The 27698-nt window shown below is 40.4% G+C and overlaps 2 protein-coding genes across 12 annotated transcripts in view; both read left to right on the top strand.

The window, feature by feature from the left end:
* The first annotated feature begins 77 nt into the window (after positions 1-77).
* Positions 78-19066, top strand: mettl22 (methyltransferase 22, Kin17 lysine). 8 transcript variants are annotated; one of them, XM_061750407.1, is made up of 13 exons: positions 120-277; positions 2244-2366; positions 3150-3315; positions 4762-4904; positions 5432-5472; positions 8087-8231; positions 8409-8480; positions 9425-9478; positions 13207-13287; positions 14100-14202; positions 14591-14759; positions 17145-17217; positions 17406-19066. In XM_061750407.1, exons 1-13 carry the CDS (start codon positions 208-210, stop codon positions 17429-17431), a joined length of 1266 nt encoding a protein of 421 aa, XP_061606391.1. In that variant the 5' UTR covers positions 120-207; the 3' UTR covers positions 17432-19066. The 8 variants fall into 8 exon arrangements, with proteins under 8 accessions (XP_061606394.1, XP_061606390.1, XP_061606389.1 ...); XM_061750410.1 differs by lacking the exon at positions 17406-19066 and having other exon boundaries at positions 78-196; positions 17145-17399; XM_061750405.1 differs by lacking the exon at positions 17406-19066 and having other exon boundaries at positions 118-277; positions 17145-17399.
* A 2697-nt stretch (positions 19067-21763) lies between these two features.
* Positions 21764-27698, top strand: part of abat (4-aminobutyrate aminotransferase) — a 45178-nt gene continuing 39243 nt past the window's right edge. The window contains exons 1-2 of one of the 4 annotated variants that reach the window (XM_061750403.1): positions 22820-24508; positions 24847-24981. The gene's annotated coding sequence lies outside the window, so the exon portion shown is untranslated. Of the gene's footprint in view, positions 22016-22119; positions 22600-22819; positions 24982-27698 lie in introns of those variants that run through there. The other 3 variants (XM_061750401.1, XM_061750404.1, XM_061750402.1) reach the window with 3 other exon arrangements.

Below are 27698 nucleotides of genomic sequence, written 5' to 3'. Positions count from 1 at the left end.
TTGGCCACTGCACGACGGTCACATGACGCCCATACCTACGTCATTTGGAGTAGTTGCGCCTCTTTCCAAAGTTACCCCTTCTCCCTTCTCGCTGCAGAGAGACGCTTCTCATAAGCGGAACCTTTGTTTTGATGAGTACGGACGAGTTACTACAGTACACTACGTCAATGACGGTCTTGAACCTCGCTATGATTAGGTAGCTAAAACATGTCTCTTTTAAGCTGCATGCCGACGGCGACGCTAAGCAAGGAGGGTCAAAGTCGTCAGTACATTCCATGTATGTGAACGGCAAGTAAACAAAAAGACCAAGGATGCTGGTGTTTACAGGGATAGATTGTGTTGCATACGCCGTATAATTACGACAAGGGAGCTAATAGAAACCTTTCAAATGTCAAAAATATTTTGAAGAGATTTGTGTTAAAAATGATATTTATTGATAGCACTCTTTGGTGTTGACAAAAAAAGCAAACCTTATGAAAATCGGTTGAGAAATAAGTAAGTTACGACTTAATTTCAGTGTCCATGCATTGTCTTTGATGGGAACATCGACCTCTCCAACATGGTCGCCACATAGGTTAGCCGAGCTGCTACAATGCTCTGGCGGATATTGTCCTCATCGCTATGGTCATGAAAGCTGCGAGAAGCAGGTGTGTCGTCTGCGTTTCCCGTTGCTGAGGTTAGCAATGTTCACATTTTGACATTTGTGATATGATAAAACAACTTACGTTTGTTGTTCGCACGTGTTAGGACACCATTCAGTTAACTGAGGCATGAAGTTCTTGCTTCTAAGTATACAGAGCGTGCTAGTATCATATAAGGAGCTGAGTTCGAAATATTTTTAGCAGCAATATCAACACTTAGAACTCAAAATGTATTTTAAAAAGAAGAGCAACGTTCCCTTTTCCTTATAAAGACTAAAGATACAATGCTTTTAACCAAGGAAGACATCACAAGACCTGTTTTTTATTTTAGCCTTTCGAATATGGATTTTGAGAAGAAAATGTGTTTATTAATAAGAGTCTATACGAAACCAATAGTGGTATAGAGTGCAGCAACATAATATCATGATAAAAATCGTAAGTACAGCTTAGGGTAAGCAATCATCTCAACAGGTACTTCATGATAACATTTGCCCAATAATATAGCAGATACTAACTGTAGTACTTCTAAATAGTGAAGGTCCAATATAGGTCCCCCTAAATACCCAAATATTGTTCAATTCGGTGTTTTAAGTGGATACAAAATATGATTATTTTTTTCTTCAAAAGGGTTAATGCTTCTAAATCACATTTAAATATGTTGGAACCCTACACAGGTTAAACAGTAACATTGTCTGTGTTAAAGTATGGTGATTAGATACATCCATCCATCCATTTTCCATACCGCCTATCCTCACCAGGGTCGTGGGCATGCTGGTGCCTATTTCCGCTAAATCTGCGCGACAGGCAGGGTACACCCTGGACTGGTCGCCAGCCAATTCCACGGCACATACAGTACAAACAAACAAGAATTCACACTCACATTCACACTTATGGACAATTTAGTCGCCAATTAACCCACCACGCATGGTCCAACCAACCAACCAGTCATCCACCGTGCCCCCTGCTTAGATACAATTTAAACCTATTGTCACTTTCCTAAAATTATGGCCCAAGTCATTTGTTGACATTTGTTGTTGTTTGTTTTTTTGCCTAAAAAAAGTAGGCCACCTCTACTAACATTGCTACCACTGAAATTAGATTATTAATAAGTGTAATATGTTCAGTATTTTTATTGCCCATAAACTAAATTGGTTTCAAATCTGTCCTTCTGACCCATTAACACTGAATACTTTTGTTAAAAGTAATATCTTCTCATGCTGTTATGACATGGAACCCAAACAGAAAACTGGAGTCAAAAATGTGTAAAATGAGCTCTTGGTTAACTGGCTCAAATTGCTTTTAGAATGCAAAGCTAAAAATAGAGCTTGTCGTTCCAAGATGTCAGAAGGATATTGTGTTCTGCGTATAACATATATACTTTTACTAAGGTAAAGTGAAAGTCTTGTTGAAATACTAACTTGTATACAGAATGTATGTCTCCAACACATTGACAAACAAATCAGATACAGGTATTCCTTGTTTAAAAATGTAAATGCCTCGCTGGAACTGTAAGTAGTGTTGTAACTGACAGTCTTTGTGTTTCCTCTCACGATCTCCTCAGATATTTGTAAGCAAATGACTCTGTGGTTCTACTGTTTTAAGACCATGACAGAAAAGCCATGAACCAGATCATCTTTCAACATGATAATGTGCTGTCAGATGTTCACATGTTCCTGCCCAATGCCCGCCACTTCATGACACGCCTCAACAATGTTGGACAGCCTGGTATGTGTAATACATTTATTGAAGCCTAATTTAATAATTGAAAGTTGATCTTGTTTTTTGGGCTCTCTGGAAGCGCTCACCCAAAAGTTGTCACTGTTACTTAGTAATAATATATTTATTTGGTTGACTGAGTGTATTTTATGTATAGATTCAACAACTCCTGCAAAGTGCTACATCATCTCTAAATTGTTGAGTAAATTAAGGCCCACAAAGGAGCAGCCGCAAGTGAAAGCGACTACTGTTAAAGGCTTGACAAAGAATCTCCAAGAAACAAATTCTAAATTTCGTGATGTCCATTGGCCTCCAGATTTCAGACTGCATAGACTTTTCATCAAAGAATTAAAAATTAATAAAAAAATTATGTTGCTTCGTACAATAACAAATGAGCTCAGGAAAATTGAGGTACTCTGCATAAAATGACCGTAATTCCAATATGATAAATTACACATTTTTAGGAGAGGGGGGGGGGGATAGAAATATTTATTTATTTATTTATTTATTCATTCATTCATTCATTCATTCATACATACATACATACATACATACATACATACATAAATACTGTACAGGCATACAGTACATGCATACATTCTTCTCATTTTCTTTTAAATAAAGCTGAAAATCTACAGTTGGGTCACATTGTTTAAAATCCATTGTGGTGGTGGCAAAATCAGAAAACATTCAAATACTTCTGGACCTAACTGCACATGATTATTTTACTATACATACACAATATTGTCTTTATAATTATAGTTATTCTTTTTTTTTTATTTGTTCATCCAGTTTTCATCTCCAAATTCAAGATTTTGTCCGAAGCTGGAAAGGAGGAGAGGAATGATCAGGCCACAAGGGAAAACGGTGACAACGAAACAAACAATGAAGAGGCAGGTAGTGAAAGAAATGTAGAACCAGCCTTGGATGAGGATGGAGATCTCGATGTCACACATCGGTAGGGAAGAGCTCGAGACCAGTTAATATTGTTGGCTGTTCTATTAGGGTGTGTTTTTCCATCTTGTCATTATTTTCTTTTTCTTTTTTTTATTTTTGAGTCCGCTTTGTTTTCAAGATCTTTGCCCTTTCAAAATGTATAATTTGATCTTTTCGTCATTCATTTACTGTAGGCTTTACACGATCAGGATTTTTGGGGCCAATCACCGATCAGCGAGTTTGAAAAACCGATAACCGATCCGATCACAAGATGGAGGAATATGTCAATTTAAATGACCTGTTCATTTACTGTATATACTTGTGTACTTAATTGCTCAAAAAATGACATTTAAAATAAATAATGTATCTTTGTTCCTCTATTTATGCCAGTGAGGCATAGTGACAGACAGAACAAATGAATGGTCTTCTATTAGAATGCAGGAAGTTAATACAGTAATTAATGGTATATCATAAAGGTTGGAAATAACTGCTCTCGTCAGATCGTGTATTCTAATCAGTTAGGTCAAACCAACATTACATGACAGAAATAATGGCTGCTAACTTACTTTAATTAAATTACTTTATTTTTAATTAATTGACGTCACCCACACCGAAACATTCGAGCATGATTCGACAGAACAGCGGCATGTTTACGTCCAACCGTTCGTGCTAGCTTGCTAGGCAATATAACGTTTTCTTGCCTGCTTGTGAGCTGTATCGTATTCAAAGAACGTGAACATACGTCAAGCAACGAACTTAAACGAAAATCCTCTCCTGTCCTGAGCACCCGTGACCACCAACACACGTTTTTCTCCATTTTGTCCTTATGATACAGCCGGCTCGCTCCACTCTTGTTGTCGTCGCCACAGTAACAAGTGTATCCGGTCGCATTTGAGTTGACAAGATAAAGCCCAGTGATGGTATAAAACGGGATGCGGTGGTATCGGAATACAAAATTTTATTCCAGTAGTCTGACATCGTGAAAGAGCAAATTTGTTGTCTGTCCCACACCGCCGAAAAGTTTATTTATTTATTTATTATTATTTTTTTAAATGAATAAATTCATTGGCCGTCAGATATTTACAGTACTAGTCAAAAGACACGCGACAAGGCTAAAAATAAACTAGCTTTTAGATTCAAATATACTGTGCACGTGGCGACGCGGAGTAAACTTTTGCGGTCATCGATCGGATCAGCAAATTATGACATTAAAGCCCATCAGCCGATCAGGATAGAATGATAAATATCGGCCGATACCGATCAGCCCGATAAAATCGGTGTAAAGTCTAGTTTACAGGCATACAGATGTCATGACAATGGTTGTAGTTTAGTTTATGTAGTTCATCATACCAAGTAAAATGTAAATTACAGTCTTGGCTATCTATAGTGCAGTAAATGTGTCCTCTGGAGCAGCATTACATTTTTATTTTATTATTTAGTTATCTATTTATTTATTGCTTTTCCTCAGACCTAGGAGTAATCCTGCAGGAGATGGCAGCAGGGAAGTGGTCTGCCCTGTCATTCTCAAACAATCATATAACTCTGCACTACAAAACGAGGAAAATACAGATGATGAGGCAGATGAGTGCTTGATTGACACTGTACAGATAGGTAAGTATCACGCTGTTGTTGTTCTTCTTCATTGATCAGCATCTAAGGGATATTTAATGATAAAAAGGTATAGATCATTGAAATTTAAATATTGACTTAATTCAGGCTTACTTGTTTTAAGGGCCCTTGATATATGAAAATAGGTAAATATGTAACATACTACTATTTCTACTACTACTACTAATTGAATGTTTAGAAGCACCCATGGCATCAGTGTCATTGTTTAACTTTAAAAATATTTCAAATTTGATTAAGTGTTTGATGTATTTACCTCTTGATAAAATCTATGGAAACTGGCCTACAATAGGGCTGCCATGTTTCATAGGTTAAAGTCATTGGTCTTAACACCCACTGCCAACAGACTATCCATGGTTTGCTTGAACTAAATACAGTAATTCTCATTTACTTAGACTTCACATATGAAGCCTATATTGAAACAGTGTACTGTTTTCATTAAAATTCTGATAAAATAGGGAAGTTAAACCTCTCAGGTTGGGTATATTAAAAAAAAAAATGTATTTTTGCAGAGCATACTATGGCAACACCCCTGGAGGATGTTGGCAAACAGGTTAGTTCTCATTTTTCTACATTTGTGCTAACTATTTTAAAGGCCACTGTCTGTTTTTAATTAGGATACATTGTGTATCTTTGTGAGCATGTGAGGGGGTTTAAAACGAAAAAAAAAAAGTGTATGTACAGTATGATTTCTGCGGTTGGTATTGTACTTGTCTTCTCGCTTCCATTTACCGTTAATCTCCGTTAGAGGGCAGCATGTCAACGTGAAAAGACAATGATTGATCAATTTGATGGAATATTTGCCTTGACGTATTGTTATTTCAATGTTTTCACTTAAAATAAGATCCTAAAATATATCTGAAAATCATTCATCCCAACAATGGCTCATGTTGCTTATTTTTGTATGTTGTGCATGAGATGAGATGGCAGACTTTCAGATAATGTAATGAGTGAATCATGAAACTCTGTGCTATTGTTTGAGCAGATCTTTCTCCTTCACTCCCGCTAACAAATACCTCTTCACAAACTCTCTAAAAAACGGCATGTGGTTGATGCTGTTTTTTTAATGCTGTTGTAGAAAAAGAATGAACATACTGCAATTGTTTCCGAGTGTAACCAATGTCAAAAGTACTCTTGAGCTCCTCATTGGAATTTATATAAGCAATAAATCATGTTTGAAAAAGATCAAAGGCCCAGTGTAAAATGTTTATGCTTTTATAGCTTTCAGGCTAGCAATAACTAGAACAACATAAGTACAACCTCAAATCCAATGAATTCGGGACGCTGTGTTAAACAAAAAATAAAAACAGAGTACAATGATTTGCAAATCATGTTCAACCTATATTTAATTGAATACACTACAAAGACAAGATATTTAATGTTCAAACTGATAAACTTTATTGTTTTGAGCAAATAATCATTAACTTAGAATTTTATGGCTGCAACACGTTCCAAAAAAGCTGAGACAGGGTCATGTTTACCACTGTGATCACCTTTTCTTTTAACAACATTCAATAAATGTTTGGGAACTGAGGACACTAATTATTGAAGCTTTGTAAGTGGAATTCTTTCCCATTCTTGCTTGATGTACAGCTTCAGCTGTTCAACAGTCCGGGGTCTCCGTTGTCGTATTTTACGCTTCATAATGCGCCACACATTTCAATGGGAGACAGTTCTGGACTGCAGGCAGGCCAGTCGAGTACCCGCACTCTTTTACTACGAAGCCACGCTGTTGTAACACGTGCAGAATGTGGTTTAGCATTGTCTTGCTGAAATAAGCAGGGGCGTCCATGAAAAAAAACGTTGCTTGGATGGCAGCATATGGTTCTCCAAAACCTCTACATACCTTTCAGCATTAATGGTGCCTTCACAGATGTGTAAGTTACCCATGCCATTGGCAGTAACACAGCCCCATACCATCACAGATGCTGGCTTTTGAACTTTGCGTCCATAACAGTCCGGATGTCTTTTTTCCTTTTTGGCCCGGAGGACACAATGTCCACAATTTCCAAAAACAATTTGAAATGTGGACTCGTTGGACCACAGAACACTTTTCCACTTTTCATCAGTCCATCTTAGATGAACTCGGGCCCAGAGAAGCCGGCGGCGTTTCTGGGTGTTGTTGATAAATGGTTTTTGCTTTGCAGAGTAGAGTTTCAAGTTGCACTTACGGATGTAGTGCCGAACTGTATTTACTGACATTGGTTTTCTGAAGTGTTCCTGAGCCCTTGTGGTGATATCCTTTACACATTGATGTCGGTTTTTGATGCAGTGCCGCCTGAGGGATGGAAGGTCACGGGCATTCAATGTTGGTTTGCGGCCTTGCCGCTTAAATGCAGTGATTTCACCAGATTCTCTGAACCATTTGATGATGATATGGACCGTAGATGATGAAATCCCTAAATTCCTTGCAATTGTACGTTGAGGAACATTGTCCTTAAAGTGTTCGACTATTTTCTCACACACTTGTTCACAAAGAGGTGAACCTCGCTCCATCTTTGCTTGTGAATCACTGGGCAATTCAAGGAAGCTCCTTTTATACCCAATCATGGCACCTACCTGTTCCCAATTAGTGGGATGTTCCAAACAGGTGTTTGATGAGCATTCCTCCACTTTTTCAGTCTTTTTTGCCACCTGTCACAGCTTTTTTGGAACGTGTTACAGCCATAAAATTCTAAGTTAATGAGTATTTGCTAAAAACAATAAAGTTTATGAGTTTGAACATTAAATATCTTGTCGTAACATATGCAATTAAATATAAGTAGAACATGATTTGCAAATCATTGTATTCTGTTTTTATTTGTTTAACACAATGTCCCAACTTCATTGGAATTGGGGTTGTAAGACACGTCGCTCTCTAAACACACCGGTATTTGTATTTGTGGTAAATATTTGCATGTACAGTATTAAATAACTAGTTTAACAAGCTGCATTGTGACAGAGACCTCTTGTTATGTAGTCTGTTCTAAGAGACCATGACTCTAAATGTAACTCATTGTAATTAATGTAATTAACGCCTAAACACCCTGTGAAATGTTGACAAAAAATGCTGTTTTTTTTGCACAATTTTGCAGTCATAATGACATACATTTTATTTCCATATGTAGACTGGACCGGTTGGAATAACAGATGTATCAAAGCACCTTTGTTTGTCTTCTGCCCGCCAGGTTTGGAGAGGAGCATTATTCTTGGCCGACTTCATCCTATCTCAGCCACTCATGTTCAAAGGGGCAACAGTTGTGGAGTTAGGAGCTGGTGCCGGTTTAAGCAGCATAATCATGGCTACTTTAGCCAAACGAGTTTACTGCACAGGTATAAGGTCACGAAGCACTTCTAATTTCACCTGCTTCTACTAATTCAGTTGTTTTCACTTAATTTATATGTTCGAGAGTAGTTAGTCTCCGGCCAAATAAATGGACATACAAATCTATTTTGACATTGTCTTTTTAGTGTTTAGTATTGGTATAACACTCTAATGTTGTGTTTCAGATGTGGGAGAGGACCTTTTAAGCATGTGTCAGAGAAATGTAACTTTAAATAGACACATGATTGAGCTTGCAGGTAAGAAATCCCCCTCCCCCCCCCAAAAAAGGAAAAAGATTACCCAGAGTTACTTTCAATTGTGAATAAAACACTGTGGTCACTGTGGTTGTTGGCCTATAGGCTACTTGTTTTCATGCAGTTAATATTGAGGCCTTGTCAGAATCTAATGAATGCAGATGACAGCAGAACTTTACAAGGCTATGGCAACTCACGTAATGAGCCCTTATGATTTTTAAACAAAATAACTTTTTTTCGTTGAGCAGTTGCTTGCTGTTGTTTGCTATAACTTGTTGTGTTTCTCTTTTGTATACACACAATGAGTACAAACCTTGCAACATCAAAACAAATAATTAATTTCAAGATTCATGAAAACTGACATCTAACTGACATCGTACCCACCAATTGATATGAAATTGAAATTGTTGATCTTGCACAATATTGAGGTATCGATTGCCCTTTGTGATTGCAACTCTGGGTCAACCATATTGATACAGTGCATTAAATGTGATCTGTTATCAGCATTGACAGATCCTGGCAAGTTCTAAAATAAATTGCTTTGAACAAAACGTTGAATGCTTAATTATCCTCAATGCTGAAATGTGTGCAAATTAGTTACAGTAGCTCCCATAAGCTTACTATTATCATTTAGTGTGACAGGTATTGACTACCTTGAAGGTGAAAATGTGTCTTTTTATTTTTTGTTATTCTTGAATCTTTTAAGAGCAGTCAGACATTTTTTTCATTAGCAATACAATCAAACATTTCAACACAAAGCATAACATCCATCCATCTAAGCGCTTGTCATTTGGGTCGGAGGTGAGCTGGACCCTTTTTCAGTAATAAACTTCAATAATATCAGACTTATATAAATGTCTGTTAACCCCATATTTTCATACATGCCAGCTTTTGAAAAAAAGCTTGAATTTGCTCTTTGGCTCTATCCTGTTTTATCTTACCATTAGGTGGTGAAGTGAGAGTGAGAGAGTTGGATTGGCTCCGATCAGACCTTTGCAGAGGTACTTTCATTCATTAAATAATACAGTAGCTATGATAGATTTAGATATTGATTTTCAGATGATATTTAAGTAAGCAGTCGAATGCAGCCCCAAGGGTGGCACAAGCCAGTGAAAAATGTAGGCCGGTCCCAAGCCCGGATAAATGCACAGGGTTGCGTCAGGAAGGGCATCCGGCTTAAAACTTTGCCAAACAAATATGAGCGTTCATCCGAAGAATTCCATACCGGATCAGTTGTGGCCTGGGTTAACAACATCCGCCACCGGTGCCATCAACCTGCAGGGCACCGGTGGAAATTCAGCTACTGTAGGTCAAAGACGAAGAAGAGGTGGAAAGTGGGTTCTTTGGCAGAAAAAGAAGAGGAAAGCACAGAGCCTAGAACTGAATGTGGGGACTTTGAATGTTGGGACTATGACAGGAAAGTTGTTTGACATGATGAAGGAAAATAGGGGTGATGAAGAAGTGATGGGTAAGTACAGCATCCTGGAAAGGAACTTGGAGGGACAGATGGTGGTAGACTTTGCAAAAAGAATGCAAATGGCTCTAGTGAACACTTTTTCCAGAAGAGGCAGGAACATAAGGTGACCTACAAGAGCGGAAGTAGAAGCACGCAGGTGGATTACATCTTGTGCAGACGATGTCATCTGAAGGAGGTTACCGACTGTAAGGTAGGGTTAGGGGAGAGTGTGGCTAGACAGCATAGGATGGTGGTGTGTAAGATGACTGGTGGTGGAGAGGAAGATTAGGAAGACAAAGGCAGAGCAGAGAACCATGTGGTGGAAGCTGAGACAGGACGAGTGTTGTTCAGCTTTTCGGGAAGAGGTGAGACAGGCTCTCGGTGGACGGGAGGAGCGTCCAGAAGACTGGACCACTGCAGCCAAGATGATGAGAGAGGCAGGCAGGAGAGTACTTGGTGTATCTTCTGGCAGGAATGGAGAGAAAGAGACTTGGTGGTGGAACCTCACAGTCCAGGAAATCATACAAGGAAAAAGGTTAGCTAAGAAGAAGTGGGACACTGAGAGGACCGAGGAGAGGCGAAAGAAATACATTGAGATGTGACATAGGGCAAAGGCCAAACAAAAGGCATATGATGACATGTATGCCAGGATCTATACAGGTTGGCCACACAGAGGGATAGAGATGGGAAGGCTGTGCAGCAGGTTAGGGTGATTAAGGATAGAGATGGAAATATGTTGACTGGTGCCAGCAGTGTGCTAGCTAGATGGAAAGAATACTTCGAGGAGTTGATGAATGAGGAAAATGAGAGAGAAGGGAGAGTAGAAGAGGCAAGCGTGGTGCACCCGGAAGGGGCAATGATTAGTAAGGGGGAAGTTAGAAAGGCATTAAAGAGGATGAAAAATGGAAAGGCAGTTGGTCCTGATGACATTCCTGTGGAGGTATGGAAGCATCTAGGAGAGGTGGCCGGGGAGTTTTTGACCAGCTTGTTCAATAGAATTCTAGTGCGTGAGAAGATGCCTGAGGAATGGAGGAAAAGTGTACCGGTGCCCATTTTTAAGAACAAAGGTGATGTTCAGAGCTGTGCCAACTATAAAGGAATAAAGTTGATGAGCCACACAATGAAGTTATGGGAAAGAGTAGTGGATGCTAGACTCAGGACAGAAGTGAGTATTTGCGAGCAACAGTATGGCTTCATGCCTAGAAAGAGTACCACAGATGCATTATTTGCCTTGAGAATGTTGATGGAAAAGTACAGAGAAGGTCAGAAGGAGCTAAATTGTGTCTTTGTAGATCTAGAGAAAGCCTATGACAGAGTACCCAGAGAGGAACTGGTACTGCATGCAGAAGTCTGGAGTGGCAGAGAAGTATGTTAGAATAATACAGGACATGTACGAGGGCAGCAGAACAGTGGTGAGGTGTGCTGTAGGTGTGACAGACGAATTTAAGGTGGAGGTGGGACTGCATCAGGGATCAGCGCTGAGCCCCTTCCTGTTTGCAGTGGTGATGGATAGGCTGACAGATGAGGTTAAACTGGAAACCCTGTGGACCATGATGTTTGCAGATGACATTGTGATCTGCAGTGAAAGCAGGGAGCAGGTGGAGGCACAGTTAGAAAGATGGAGGCATGCACTGGAAAGCAGAGGAATGAAGATTAGCCAAAGTAAGACAGAATATATATGCATGATTGAGAGAGGTGGTGGGGGAAGAGTGAGGCAACAGGGAGAAGAGATTGCAAGGATGGAGGACTTTAAATACTTGGGGTCAACCGTCCAGAGCAATGGTGAGTGTGGTCAGGAAGTGAAGAAACGGGTCCAAACAGGTTGGAACGGGTGGAGGAAGGTGTCAGGTGTGTTATGTGACAGAAGAGTATCTGATAGGATGAAGGGCAAAGTTTATAAAACAGTGGTGAGGCCAGCCATGATGTACGGATTAGAGACAGTGGCACTGAAGAGACAACAGGAAGCAGAGCTGGAGGTGGCGGAAATGAAGATGTTGAGGTTCACTCTCGGAGTGACCAGGTTGGATAAAATTAGAAATGAGCTCATCAGAGGGACAGCCAAGGTTTGATGTTTTGGAGACAAAGTTAGAAAGAGCAGACTTCGATGGTTTAGACATGTCCAGAGGAGAAATAGTGAGTATATTGGTAGAAGGATGATGAGGATGGAGCTGCCAGGCAAGAGAGCTAGAGGAAGACCAAAGAGAAGGTTGATGGATGTCGTGAGGGAAGACAAGAGGGCAGTTGGTGTTCGAGAGGATGATGCAGGAGATAGGCTTACATGGAAAAGGATGATGCTCTGTGGCGACCCCTAAAGGGACAAGCCGAAAGGAAAAAAAGATTTAAGTAAGCAGTCGGCACGGTGGAGGGACTGGTTAGCACATCTGCCTCACAGTTCTGGGCACCGGGGTTCAAATCCCGGCCCCGCCTGCGTGGGTTTCCTCTGGGCTCTCTGGTTTCCTCCCACATCCTAAAAACATGCGTGGTAGGTCGATTGAGGACTCTAAATTGCCCGTATGTGTGAATGTGAGTGTGAATGGTTGTTTGTTTCTGTGTGCCCTGCGATTGGCTGGCGACCGGTTCAGGGTGTACCCTGCCTCCCGCCCGAAGATAGCGGGGACAGGCTCCAGCAGCCGGCGACCCTAGTGAAGATAAGCGGTAAAGAAAATGGATGGATGGATGGATATTTAAGTAAGCATTTAAAGTCCCTGTAGAGTGAAAATTAATATTTTCTAAATTTGACGCACCGCATAGAAGTATTGTTAACAACCCTCCCAAATTTAAATGATTTTAAAAATGGCCTAGTGTATAAAATGAAGTTTCCAAGTCATTAAAAATCAAGATGCTCTCAAATACTGTGGGTGTGTCCACACGACCCGCTCGCCTGTCAACTGTCAAATACTCGTACTACAATATGGAAAAATGCATTCTACTTTGTCTAGCATCTTTTTCATGTTCAACTACATGTTTGAGCTGTAAAAAAAAGCAAAAATAATAATCATTAAAAAATATATATATAATTATTGGAAGAGTTTTGTGTTATATTTGCCGCCGCTTTACTGTCCAAAACAAATGTCCCCTGTAGGGACATTTATCCTGATGCTGATCCTCAATTACCAGTAATTTAAAAAAAAGAAAAGAAAAAAATATATAATCTAAATTGCCTTATCTCCTAGTTTGTCCTTTTGCAGATTTTCCACAGTCTTATATTTCTACATTAATGATCTTTTGTCCACAGAAAATAAATGCATTCCATTTGTCTCACCTGTACTGTAGATACTGATGTGGAACTTAGCTGGACAGAGGAGGAAGTAGCTGATATTCATGACAATGCTAGCTTCATCATTGCTGCTGATGGTAGGTCAATCTGAATCTTATTGACGTCACAGCTGATATATTTGTGATCATCCATAAATTTGCACTTCATGTTTTGTTCTTGTTGCAACAAACTGCCATTCACTTAGGCATTACAAAATTAACTGTCCATCTTCATTTTAAGGTGATGCTAAAATGGTTGTTGGTAATCCAGTACATGGAATGTGACAGATAATTATTATTTTTTTTATAATGCTGGTGTCTTTCTCTAGTTAGTGAAACAATAAATATGGAGACTTCCTGTTCATCTAGTCGTCTTATCTGGTATTACCTGTTGAAACGTCATCAGTTGCTTTGTTATCATGTTAAAATATTAAACCCTGCATTTATTCAAAATTGATGGATAGATGGATGTTTCCTGATTGTGTTTTTATGTAATATTGTAGTTTATAGAGATGGTGGTTTTTGTTTGCTCTAAGCTATAATCCTCAAAACCATATGTATTTGAAAAACAAGAAATATTTCTGTGTGTGTGTGTGTGTGTGTGTGTAGTGCATTGCTATAATCATAAGTTTAACTTTTTAAATTGAACTACCTAAATAATTAAGCTTTTGACACTCCTGTGTTCTAATTAATTGAGATGTACCTGTATAGTGCAAGCTGTCCCAGCCAGTCACTGTCATGAAGTTGACTTTGTAAAGTCTGCCGGATTTTATGTAAGCTCGATTCTTTTGCGCTAATATTGTACTGCAAAAATGTTGACATTTCTCCTTGACATATTGTATTTTTCTATAATACCAGTCATAATACAAATTAAAAAAACACTATATTTATTTATTTATGTTTGTCACCAGTTTGCTATGATGATGAGCTGACCGATGCCTTCTTTCGAACACTGTACCGACTTTGCAATAACTTTGCTCATGCCTGCACCATCTTTATTTCCATTGAAAAAAGGTAAGGACAGCACCAACCAGTCCTTTCTTGTGGGAGTAATCAGCTCATCATTTTTGGGAGCATGACGCATGCATCAAATAATTGATAGTACTTTTTATTCCAATATTTACACGTCACGCTGGTAAATATTCTGGAAACTTGCTTCTCGTATTTGGTCCATCAGAACCAGAACTGAATCGATATTTACGCATCCCCATCGTCATAAGATGCTGGTGTTTCTGGCACAGTCGTACCATTCTGAATCTTGGCAGCATTTTTTCTTGTAGTATTCCAAACATGTTATTGTGAGTGATTTTAACTATTAAGGTTAATGGAACATGGGTTTTTATTTTATAAGAATATCTATACAACCATAGTGACTGATAAGTAGTAATCTGGTGTTATCAAGATTCAACTTCACCCTGCGACAAATGGATGTTTCCTGCGATGCCTACAACCATTTCAAGCACTGCCTGTCCCAGCTCGAGGACCTGGTGGATGGACAATGCAGCTACACAGTAGAACAAGTCCCTTGTACCTTCCCACAGTTTCTTCAGTATGAACGCATAGATCAACTGGTAAGAAACATACTTTTCTTCAAACTTATGTAACTTAAGTCAGTGGTTCCCAACCTTTTTTGTATCTCCATTTGTATGGAGTTAACCACAACATCATGCGTGTTTATGTTGCTAAACCTTTAGCCACACTTAGCGAGTCCTCATCACTGGGAACTATGCAATAAGCTTTAATGGTGTGGGCCGACTGGTTAGCACATCTGGCGTTCACATCCCGGGCCCGCCTGTCCGGAGTTTTGATGTTCTCCCCGTGCTTGCGTGGGTTTTCTCCGGGTACTCCGGTTTCCTCCTACATCCCAAAAACATGCGTGGTAGGTTGATTGAAGACTCTAAATTGCCCGTAGGTGTGAATGCGAGTGCGAATGGTTGTTTGTTTCTATGTGCCATGCGATTGGCTGGCGACCAGTTCAGGGTGTATCCCGCCTCCCGCCCGGAGATAGCTGGGATAGCCTCCAGCACGCACCCGACCCTAGTGAGGATAAGCGATCCGGAAAATTAATAAATGGAGGGTTCTGGCCCAATTAAAACTACCTAGTCACCAATCAGGAGTAGGGCTGAACAATTTTGGAAAATACTCTTTCATGTTTAATTGATCTTTTCTGTTTCTTTTAAACAAATATTGCAATTGCGATTTAGCATGCAATTTTTTTGGGAGGAAGTTTATGTTCAGCATTATTCACTAAATATAATAAATAAATGATTCTATGGTATGAGCAACACAACATTGGATATAGCCAACAAATAACTCTTTCCTTTAGACCAGGCTTAAATGTTATGATGAATTGATATGAAGAACAAATCTTTATTTTACTATTTAAGTGTAAAAAGAAAAGCCTTCAATCACAGTAGAACATTGACCTATTGATTTAACTTCATGCCTTGTAAAAATTTAATACTGTATAATGATGCTCTTGTCAGTAGCAGTAGCACTGCTGTCAGTGTCAGCCGAGTATAGAGATGAAGTGGAGCGTGACATAAGTGACACTTTTCATCACCAAAATGTGCATATGAAAACAGTTCAAATGGTAAATTATATATTTAATGTTAATTAATCTTATCAATTAAAGTAAAAGTGTTAAGATTTGTCACTTATTTGATAATCCTCAAGAAGGATCTTAAGGACTTTATATAGAATTTTCTCAAATTCAAACTTTTTAGTTGAAGATAACAATATCCCAGGCTAACTTTTGCTGTCAGATAATTGTAACAGATTTCAAAAGCAGGACAAAGTGGTCTAAATTACATAAGGGAGGCTGGGGGGAGGCCGTGACTATGTTTGCCATGGGCACCCAAATGTCTAGCTAGTCACGCCCTGGTTTGAGACAACGCCGACATCGTCACTAGGCGTGACAACCAAAGTGGGATTAGCGGCTCGTGCATTGATGATGAAGGCAGCTAGCTAGCTGTGAGAACTAATGTGAATTTCAGGACACAGTGACCATCGACACTTCAGACGTACGTTGCGGTCATAAGTATGCATGCTTCAATTCGTCGCCAAGCGGCATAGAGCCTTGTCTTCCCCGGTGCACAGCTCCTCGCAGCCGGGAAAGCTCGTGAGCCTGACTGCTTAGCCAGCAGCGGCTGGATGGCGGATTGAAGCCTTTTACGAAGTGGTGGGAAAAACTAAACCATTAACACTGCTCACACACAGCAGGATGACCGTGGTGGTAGGGGACCACTGACTTACATAACTGAATATTTCAGTATGATAATCAAGACATGGCGGCACGGTGGACGACTGGTTAGAGCGTCAGCCTCACAGTTCTGAGGACCCGGGTTCAATCCCCGGCCCCGCCTGTGTGGAGTTTGCATGCTCTCCCCGTGCCTGCGTGGGTTTCCTCCCACATCCCAAAAACATGCATTAATTGGAGACTCTAAAATTGCCCGTAGGTGTGAATGTGAGTGCGAATGGTTGTTTGTTTGTATGTATGTGCCCTGCGATTGGCTGGCAACCAGTTCAGGGTGTACCCCGCCTCCTGCCCGATGACAGCTGGGATAGGCTCCAGCATGCCCGCGACCCTAGTGAGGAGAAGCGGCTCAGAAAATGGATGGATGGATGGATAATCAAGACATGAAAAATCTTGCAAACACAATTTTCCATACTTTTGATTTTATGTTTCCATTGCTTAGCACAGTGAGCTAGTGGTTACTGTTTAGGACGGCTGCCTCACAATTCTAAGGTTTGGGGTTCAGCTCTGGCCTTCTTGTGTGGAAGTTGCATGTTCTCCCCATGCTCGCATGGGATTTTTTAGGTTACTGTGTCTTTTTCACACATTAAAAAACAAAAACATCCATTTTAAGGTTCATTGAAGACTAAATTGTTAATAGGTTTGTGTGAGAGTGTAAATGGTTGTTTTTCTATGTGCCCTGCAATTGGCTGGCGACCAGTCCAGTTTGCAGCGCACCTTTCACCCAACGTCAGCTGCCTCCAGCCCACCTGGAACCCAAATGAGGACAAGCGGTAAAGAAAATGGATGGATAGATGGCTGCATGGATGTTTATATTGACTCAGTCGTACACATATTGTATTCTCACTTGAAGATTATTCTGACTACTCTTGCCCTGTTATAGCAGAAGCTCTTTGACCTGATCCAGCCCAGTGCCAATTTTGTTGAATAGACTCCCATTATTAATCTGTTTTAATTCCAGGAGCTTTGGAAAGTGACTTCCAATAGAGTCCCATTTGACCAAGCCCAGTCCAATTTTCAGCACTGTGCATCTTGACCAGCACTCTCACCGCCATACCGGACAGCTATCTCTCTCCCAAGAACCTGAAATCTTGAAATTTCCGTTTTCTGTTGGTGTGTATCCCTGGGAAGTTATTAAAATTATAATAATACAGGGAGGTCCTCCGCCTACGACGTTATATAGTTCTGAACCAGTTTGTGCACCTTCCAGTGTGCAAGTCAACCACAGCAGTAAAGGAAAGGAATTACTATCTTTATTTTCAATTGTTTTTTATTTGATTATTTTATATTTATGGGTTAGAAGTGTTTTTCATACAAACAACTACTGTAATTATGACTTTACTACGCTGAGTTAGCATAGTACTGTTCCAACTTAAGTGCCGATTGTGTCGTCGTAATGGAGCTCTGTCGTAATTTGAGGCGTCCCTGTGAATTGAAATAAAAAATGGTCAAAGCCATTTATCCCCACTAATATCAAATGATATCTTGAATATACAGTTGATATAAAAAGTCTACACACTCCTGATCAAATTGCTAGGTTTTTGTGATAAAGAAATGAGACCAAGATAAATAATTTCAAAACATGATTGTGTGTGTGTGTTCAAAATTAACCTAACACATTCATACTCGTGTTAAATGGGTATTTGCACACACCTTGCACTATTTAAAATGCCTCCGATCAGCGCTGAATAACATTCAGCTAACCTAGTAGTCTTTTCCTGACATTTTTGTCGTCACATCTCACATTGCAAGCCATGCATGGTGCGTAGAGATTTTGCAAAGCATCAGCGGGATCTTATTGTTCAAAGGTATCAGTCAGGAGAAGGGTACAAAAGAATTTCTGAGGCATTAAATGTACGATGGAAGTGAAGACAGTCATCATCATCAAGAGGAAAAAGTAAGCACAACATTACCTAAAACATTTGAACATTTTGGGGAGTTCATAAAATCAATCAAAGACATTTTGGCAGTTGTGTGAATACTCCCATTTAACATGAGTTTGAATGGAATTGGTTAATTCAAAACAGCCACATCCTTGGGTATAAGAGAGTGTGCACACTTGTATAAAGGTATCTCAATTATTTACAGTATTTTTACTTCCCTTGTGTATATATATATTTTGGAAATGATTTATCTTGGTGTTTTTTCTTTCGATCATAAAAACCTGATATTTGAATAGGGATATGTAGAATTTTTTATATCCACTCTACACTATGAGTAAGTACATTCAAACAATTGTATAATGGAACTAATCTGATTTCACTTGTTCAAGCACAAATGCATTTACAAGTATAGATGTAATATTATCATTAACACTATGTGGGGTTTTCCTAAACTGTTAAAATGGATCGTTTCTGCTGGGGTATTTATTGGTTAGCATGAACTGCATAAAGACTTGTGACCTGCGAATGCTCCATTCTTTCTAGTCAGAGACTAAACTCTGGTGCTGGAAACAAGCATATTCTGAAGATCTTGTTTGTAAAATAAAAAATATCTGTGTTTTTTTTTCCAATCAGAACTAATGAGAATATCCTACATCTGTGTGCCCTGTATGGTTTGGATATGTAATGAATCATTATTATTATGTGTATTATTTAATTAAAAAAAAGAGAAGGAAATTCATTTATTGTAATACATTGGAGACTATTCATAGATATTCCAAACAAAATTCGAATGTCAATATGCTTTGCAATTATATAGCATGGGTAATTAGGCTTTGTGTAGCTCAGTGTGGCTACTGTATATGAGCCTGACCTCATTATTTAACGCATGAGACCTATTCAAATCAAACTTTGTAATTTTACCAGACACATAACAGTAATGCAGGCAGGATTCAATATTTTTTCTTTGTGACTATAAAATCTATGGAGACACATACCCTTTCAGTGAAAACAGTGCAGTTAGTGCTGGAATATCACAGTTAAAAATATAATGACATACACAAGAGCATATAAGGCAGAAGTTAGTAAATGTAGCAGGTAAACACGGCTTTTGACCGCCAATGACTGGATCAGTGTACATCATTATATACACACTGTATATCTGCAGCTCCCAATGAAGGTAACAAGTATCAGTTAAAGTGACCAATGACCATAAAAGATGATGTAAGGTGCAGGAGTAGTGCAATTTTTCCTAAGTTGTTCAGCAGCCTCACGGCCTGTGGAAGGAAGCTGATGAGCACTCTAGAGTGTCTTTATACTGTGGTGCCATTTTCCGGACCGCAGCTGTTTAAACACTAGTTTGTGAACGGAGTGTGAAGAGTCCACAGAAGCCCAATGTTCAGGGCCTTGGCTTTGTAGCAGCCTTCGTGCTGGAAGGTATTCTGATTGGAAGGAAGACGGTCTCCAATGATCCTCTCTGCTGTCCTCACTATCCTCTACACAAGTGCACTTTCTATCTTGACATACTGCAGTGGGAGCACCAGTTTAAAATGCAGCATGTCAGAACACCCAACCACTCCTCTGTAGACTGTGGTAAGAATGCTGGTGAGGAGTGACGCCTGTATCAGTTTCTTGATGAAATTCACTATCTCCACGGCTCCCGTCACAATCCTGTTGGTGTACTTTGACCAGGAAATGTCCTTGGAGATTTGTATTTTAAAGAACATGATGCCACCAAGGGTGTGCTGCAACTGCAGAGGACCACACTCCTCATCCTCCTGCTAAGTTCTATTTGGGGTTTCTGGAGAAACTTGTCCATCGAGAAGTTGAACCTCAGACCAGTGTTTCTTTTCGTGCAAGGGGAGATGTCAGAGTGAAAGGGGAGCGCACACAGTTTTGCACCTCTTGACTGGGGTGTTGGGTTCAAGGAGTACCTCGACAGTAGTCAGAGCAGCTGTTAAGTGTCTCCTGGATGCCTCCCTTGGAAGGTGTTCTGGGTACACGCCATCCAATGTTGTGCAAAGAGGGGGGCATCCAAATAGCTCTGGGTTGACCTGTATCCTGAAATGATTAGGATCTAGGATCAGTTACAAATTTAGATAATCATTGTAAAATCTGTACTTGTTAGTGTTTACTTGAACATAAAGTTATTATTCTGGTGTATAAATGCCAACAGGTGGATGGACAGGTTCATAGTACCTTCTGCCATCTAGTGGAAGAGCATTTCATTGGTCGACCAGTCACTATACTGTATGTCCTGGCATAAAGATGAACAAAGATACATTGTTTGTCGAGAATACATAAATATTTTATGATTAGGCCAATTAAGCTCAATTTCATCATTTCCCGCGGTACACCTGATGATCACTCATGGAACACTAATGTGTCACTGCAAGGGCTGTTTTGTACATTTTACCACAATTTCATTCCCACATTCATAAAAGAGAAGCATGACACTTTTTGGGGAAAGTCTTTGACTCGAGCATGTTGAGCCACAGCAAAAGAGGAAGGATTGGATTTCTAAATTTGATTTACAAAGCAAGCATACTGTAACCCTACAAAGACGACTTCTGATACAGCAGGACGTCTGTATGCACATTAACAGTATGCATTTTGTCTGGAGTAAACCAGTCCCCTATTTTGTGAGTACTAAAAACACCAAAAATGAACCTTGGATTTATTTTCTCTACTTTTATATGAAATGTAATGCACAACATTGAAAACACATTAACAGATTATTATTATTTATTTATTTATTTTTAGAATACTTGGTATACTAATATCTAAAATCCTATGTTGGCTCCTCCCTCTCTGTGTCCTCATAGGAGTTACGTTAATGGACATCCAGTCAATTAGCACATTATCTTTAATATGAACACACATGCACATGAAACAACAGCTGGCTTCTCTCATTTTAGTTCAAAATGAGAACAGTGTTGCTGTCTCCGACAACCTGAAACGTTTCCTAGTTTAAAAAAAAAAAAAAAATCAGCTAACTTCCATCCTAACAACAGTGAGCTGCGACTAAATTCTGGAAAAAAAATGGAGGAATGGTAATAATAATATAATAGTGTGTTGGTATTGCGTGGTGGTAGAAGTACAGGAAGCGTGCTCATGCAGTCACAGGATAAAAACCTTTTTTTTTTTTTTTCTTCCAACCAAGTATTGCTATACACCTTTCTAGCTTATGGAAAAAAAGGACACAGTAAAATAATTATAATACCAAATTTTAGGACTACTGGGATTGAATTTAGGGTTGCTTGAGCAGCACCCTGATTCTGATTACACAAAAACACATTACGTAATCCATGTTTTGGGGTTTGAGCAGAAAAGTTGTTTGCGCATATATTGACCACTAGGGGGCCAGGATGGATGCAAAATGCAAAGTGGGAAAGCAGCCTATCATACGCGGCTCTACTGGGGGGGTGCAACTCGTTATGGGGCAAACGCATCTCGGCACCGTATGAAGCAATTAAAGCGCATTTGAAAAGGCGTTATAGAACAGAACTGTTTTCTCCAAACCAGGAGAGGCACGAGTTTGTCAGCTCGACCACCAGAACGGAACCACAAGACGAGAGGGAAGAAGCCCCTCCTGCCCGTAGCCACCAGCGCGGCGGCTGACGAGACTGCGCGCTCCAGTCGCAGCCCTCTGCACCAGACTCTCGTTCCTGCTCCAGTCGTCCGATCAGCGGTAAGTGATCGAACCGTGCATGCCCCCCCCCCCCCCCCCCCCCACCCCCCATGGGTCTGCGGCGACATCGCGCTGCATCAGCCCGTCGTGTGTGTCATGCCTCCGAGTAGACAGCGAAGCAGGTGACCCCTGCAGCCTGCAGGATCACGTAACCTATTAGAAGAAGCTTGCTTGGTGACTGACCAATGATATGCTCTACTCATTCATAACGCCCCGTGTGGTTTGCCAGTCAGATCCAGTTGGAACCAGATTTTATGAAGGACCACAAGGAACAGTTTATATATTAAAAAAAACACTCGAAAACAAGTTGTAAAGGCGTTAATCATCACACACTTTGTATGGCCTGGTTATAATGGCAGTAAACCTTTGGATGCATGGATGAATAGGATATTTCACCTGCACCTGTGCGTTACGACTTTCAGTGCTGATGTTGCCTGAATTCTGCATCCATTCTGCATCTTCTTACTGGAACTGGACTTTCAATTGAAGCATTTCATGACTTCTGGAATTTGGGTTCGATCTGCTTTGGGAGGACATAAATCACAATTTAAAAGTGGAAACGATTTTGTGTTACAGGTTATAAGGTCTGTACATAGGTCATATACAATATAACTACTTTTTGGTAAGCTGGGCACACAGAAAAAAAAAATCAAATGCTATTAGTGTGGGTTCTGGAGTTTATTATTATTGCGTGTGTGTGTGCCAAGTAAGTCCCTATTTACAGTATATTGATGCGTTGCCTTTATTACGTCATGCAATATGGTTACAGTTTTAGATTATACACCTCGCTAACCCATTAAGAGGCAGCGGTCTACCAGCTCTGTTGTTTGGTAACACCACGCTGCACCCAGAGTTACACAACAGTCCACTTGTCAATGCACTTTCAGGTCACAGGATAGCCAGTTGATTTGATTGGCACAGAGCAATAATAAGATATGTACTGTAGAATCCTGAGTTCCTAGTGCAGTTTTACATCCCGACCCAATCTACAGTAAAAGGGATTTGTTTTTAAATTGATGGATTGCTAACTTGGCGGCACAGTGGCCGACAGGTTAGAGCGTCAGCCTCACAGTTCTGAGGACCCGGGTTCAATCCCCGGCCCCGCCTGTGTGGAGTTTGCATGTTCTCCCCGTGCCTGCGTGGGTTTTCTCCGGGCACTCCGTTTTCCTCCCACATCCCAAAAACATGCATTAATTGGAGACTCTAAATTGCCCGTAGGTGTGACTGTGAGTGCGAATGGTTGTTTGTTTGAATGTGCCCTGCGATTGGCTGGCAACCAGTTCAGGGTGTACCCCGCCTCCTGCCCGATGACAGCTGGGATAGGCTCCAGCACGCCCGCGACCCTAGTGAGGAGAAGCGGCTCAGAAAATGGATGGATGGATGGATGGATTGCTAACTTTAAAACAGATCATTTATTGTAATGTTTGCATGCGGATGTAAATGTTGACAAAATCCAAATTTGTCATCCATTTGGGGGAAAGTAATGTGTTAACTTTCAGGTTGCTATTGGCATGTTATCTCGCTTGCCGCTGCTGAGTAATTTGAGCAAAGCAAAATAAAACTAGCAGGATTAGGTTTGTCGTTATGTCACAGACGATGGTCCTGTGCAGTATTGCTAACTTCATGGCAGAAAATGTAATCTCAACATGACGGTAGGCATGGGTATTTGTAATATTGATTTCTTTTGATGTCACTGATGGTGTAGTGGTACACTCGCCTGACTTTGGTGTGGGCAGCGTGGGTTTAGTTCCCACTCAGTGACGGAAATTTGTTCTTTGGAAATTGTTGAGTGTGTTACACTTTAGGAAATAGGAAGAGAGCCATCTGTGTTTTAGTGAGTAAATCTACCTAAGTATCATTACTGTCTAGGTTCCTGTCAACAACATCAAGTATGTGAATAATGTACACCCTCCCCAAGTTCCAGACATTTATTAATCCCTTTCCCTGAAATGCGAAAACCATAAACTTCAGCCCTGCGACCTCAAGCTCCGTTTCCCCTTGTGCCACCAACCTCATTACAGTACACAGTTCCAGAGAAAATTATATTCTACCAATGTTTACATACGGAACCAGATTTGTGCCAAAAAGAATCACACAAAACATTTTCAATCACAAACAAAAATTAAGACTTCTAAACAGAAGATTTTGAATTGCGAACAAAAAATAAGACTTTGAGAGATTATAATCAAGCAAAAAAATGTTTTTTTAAAGTAAATTATTACTTATTAGTTATTACTTGCAATGAAAGTACTTTTTGCTTGCGATGACAATGTTCGCTTTTACGCTGCCTGTCGTTTTGTTTGCGATTTTTTTGCTTTTTGCGTTTTCTTTTTGGCACAAACCTCTGGGGTGGGCAGACTTGATGAAGAATGCGTCTTCAACGGCTAATTTGTTTCGAGTGACAGCTAAGGCCCCTGATGTCATCACTTTCCATGTCACTGAACCGAGCTCGCAATAGGAATGCAAGATTCAATTCTCGATCATCTTTGAAGTGTAAGTATCTGTCATTTATTATTATGTATTGATGTTTTAACACTATACTAGTAATATCTTAGAAGCACAGCCAGAATTTATCAATGATTTAGCAGCTAATAAATGTTAGCTATAGCTAGTTTATTTGTTAGCTACCATACTACTCTTTTATTGTATACTATATGGCCACATTTCATTATCATTTTAGGATGATCTGAGAATTACATTACTGAATAAACTCAAACTCATAAATGGTACTGTCATGAGCTGTGCCCTGCAGTTCCTTTGTTGAAGCTTAGGTGGCGCTTTGCGCCCCTCTTGCCCTTTCTCTCTCCCTCTCTCTCGCTCTCTCTTCCCAGTAATCAGCACCACCTCAGCCCCGCACCTGTTGTCAATCAGCCTTCATCATTGCCTGCATTTAAGCCTGTCAGATCCAGGACTCCACTGCCAGACTAGCAACGTTCACCCGTGGTACACCAGCTCTATTCTCGCATGTAAGCTACGCCTTTTATCACAATTGTTCTAACCTCAATGTTCTTCTTCGTACTCAGTGCTCCTTCCGTGCTCCCCGACTCGCTGATCTCTCCAACCATTCCGTCAAGCCCTTCCACCTGCTCACGCCAGTCTGAACTGATACAATTGTATTGTGACAGGTACAGCCTAAAGGTGGAATTTGTATGAAAGGGAAGCACAAATTCTAAATAACTTGAAAAGCTCGATGATAACAAAAATAAAATAATCACAGATAAAGACCGTTTCAAATTTCCCCAGATGGAACAGCTAAGGATGAAGATGCATTCAAAGTCCCTCGAGTGATAAAGTGGTTGACTGGACAGGCACACCGGCATCTTGCAGACCGACAAACTTTCTAAGATAACTGTGTACTTTGATCATAAGTGTTTTAATCAATGATTAAACGTAACAATGCACTGTTTGTTTATACAGTATATTTGATTGCAAAATAAAAAGTAAAGCAGTACATAAAAAGTCCTTCATTACAAGTCTATTTTCAACAGAGTACACTGCAAGTTCATGTCAAGCTGGACAGAATATGACAACCCAGACAGGAAGTCACACAAGAAAATACAAGGAGCATTGAGTCAATATTAACCTAAAATATATAACTTGCTATTGTGTTAGCTCACTTACCATATCAAAACAGGCACTGAATAAACAACAAATTGGCTTTGAAAAAATTATCTTGAAAGAAAATCTTGAAGTTGTTTCTACTTGAAACTTCATACTGATTCATGACCACAAATGCCTCATTAAAACAATCACATTTTCCAATTCTACAATTTCCACATTTCATTTTCGCTTTTCCCCTCCTTTGAGCAATCACCTTATTGTGGTGGAAGCGTTTGTGTGTCCCAATGATCCCAGGAGCTAAGTTGTCAGGGGCTTTATCTCCCAGGTAGGTCACCCATTTCCTGGGTGAGGGACCAGTCAAAGAACACTCAAAGACTCTCTCTGATGATGATAATAAATGGGCGCCAATTTCCTGAGGCCGTCCTCTGGGGCTTGATGGTGAGCGCTTGGTGGCCCATAGGGCCCTGCCAGGCAAAGCTCGAAGAGGCACCGTGAGTCCCCCTTCCCATGGGTTCACCACCTGTGGGAGGGACCAAGGGGGTCGGGTGCATAGAGATCTGGATGGCAGCCAAAGGCGGGGACCTTGGCAATCCAATCCTTGGCTACAGAAGGTGGCTCTAGGGATGTGGAATGTCACCTCTCTGGCAGAGAAAGAGCCTGAGCTGGTGTGCAAGGTCGAGAAATTCTAACTGGACATAGTTGGACTTCTGTGCTCGTCAGTGACTGACTTTAACAAACACTGTGTTCAGACATTAGGGTGTCCACACTAGCACTTGGCACCAGGACACCCCAGGTCGCAGTTTAATGATTGACTTTGTGGTCGTGTCATCGGACTTGCGGCCGCATGTCTTGGACGCTCGGCTGAAGAGAGGGGTGAAGCTGGTGGTGAGTTGGCTCCGATGGCGGGGGAAGATGCTGGTCCAACCTGGCAGACCCAAACATATTGTGAGGGTCTGCTCGGAACATCTGGCAGTCTCCTGTCAGAACGACCTTCAACTCCCACTTCCGACAGAACTTCGACCACATCGCAAGGGGGGTGAGGGACATCGAGTCCAAGTGGACCATGTTCTGCGGCTCCATTGTTGAGGTGGCCGACTGGAGCCGTGGCCGTAAAGTGGTCGGTGCCTGTTGTGGCGGCAATCCCCGAACCCGATTGTGGACACCAGCGGTAATGGATGCTGTCATGCTGAAGGAGTCCTATCGAGCCTTTTTGGCCAGTGGGATTCTTGAGGCAGCTCATTGATACCGGCTGGCCAAGCAGAATGCAGCTCTGGTGGTTGGTTAAAGGTCAGATGACAAAGATGTTATGGGATCAGTTAAAATTCATATTTGCATTGTTTATGTTATGTAATACAGTAAAATGGGACTTACAATATTAAGTTAGACATTTTGATAATACATGTTGAAGTAATATTTGGATAATGAAATAAGATATTGACAGAAGAACATTTTAGCATGAACCGGTTATTAGGGGAACTGCAATAAACTCAGTCTTTTTTCCAGGGTATAACTGGCGGGCTTCTACTGAAAACAAGATCAACAGATGAAGTCTTAGCCTGTTTGGGGAAGTTCCATCTGATGACTAAGTTTAAATAGGCAAAAGACACAATAAATAATAAAAGAATGTGTTGGAAAATGTGTGTTTTATAAATACCAAATATTACTTCTATTAGTTTTATACAACCTTCACAGGCTTTATTGTCACGTTGTGACTACTAGCTCTCTCCCGGTCATACTGTGGGTACTAATTGTCCCTAGTTATGTTGTGACTACTAGTTGCTATTCGGTAAAGGTAAGTTGAGTGCAGCTTGACAAAGACAGTTGTTTTCTTTCTCTGCCTGTCTCACTTTGATATAAGAAAGGGAATCTTTGTCTGGGCTTCAGTAAGAGGTGACAACTTGTAAGACTTGTACCTTTTCCTCTCTTTGCAAAGACTTTTCTTTCTGTTTTTGTAATAAAAACCCACAAAGACAAGATTGCTTCCTTACTTATTCTGACAGAAAAAGATTTGCCAAAACAAGAACTTATGAAATGGGGGCGTGTTATCCTTAAAATGACTCTAAATGTTCCCATAAGCCTTCCTGCCAGATGACAGGTGATGTAAAATGACCTAGTGTCGGGG

Source organism: Phyllopteryx taeniolatus, chromosome 16 (assembly GCF_024500385.1).
Source record: "Phyllopteryx taeniolatus isolate TA_2022b chromosome 16, UOR_Ptae_1.2, whole genome shotgun sequence".
Taxonomy (NCBI): Eukaryota; Metazoa; Chordata; class Actinopteri; order Syngnathiformes; family Syngnathidae; genus Phyllopteryx; species Phyllopteryx taeniolatus.
Note: the sequence above shows the minus strand (reverse complement) of the source record. Positions and strands in the feature narration are given on the sequence as shown.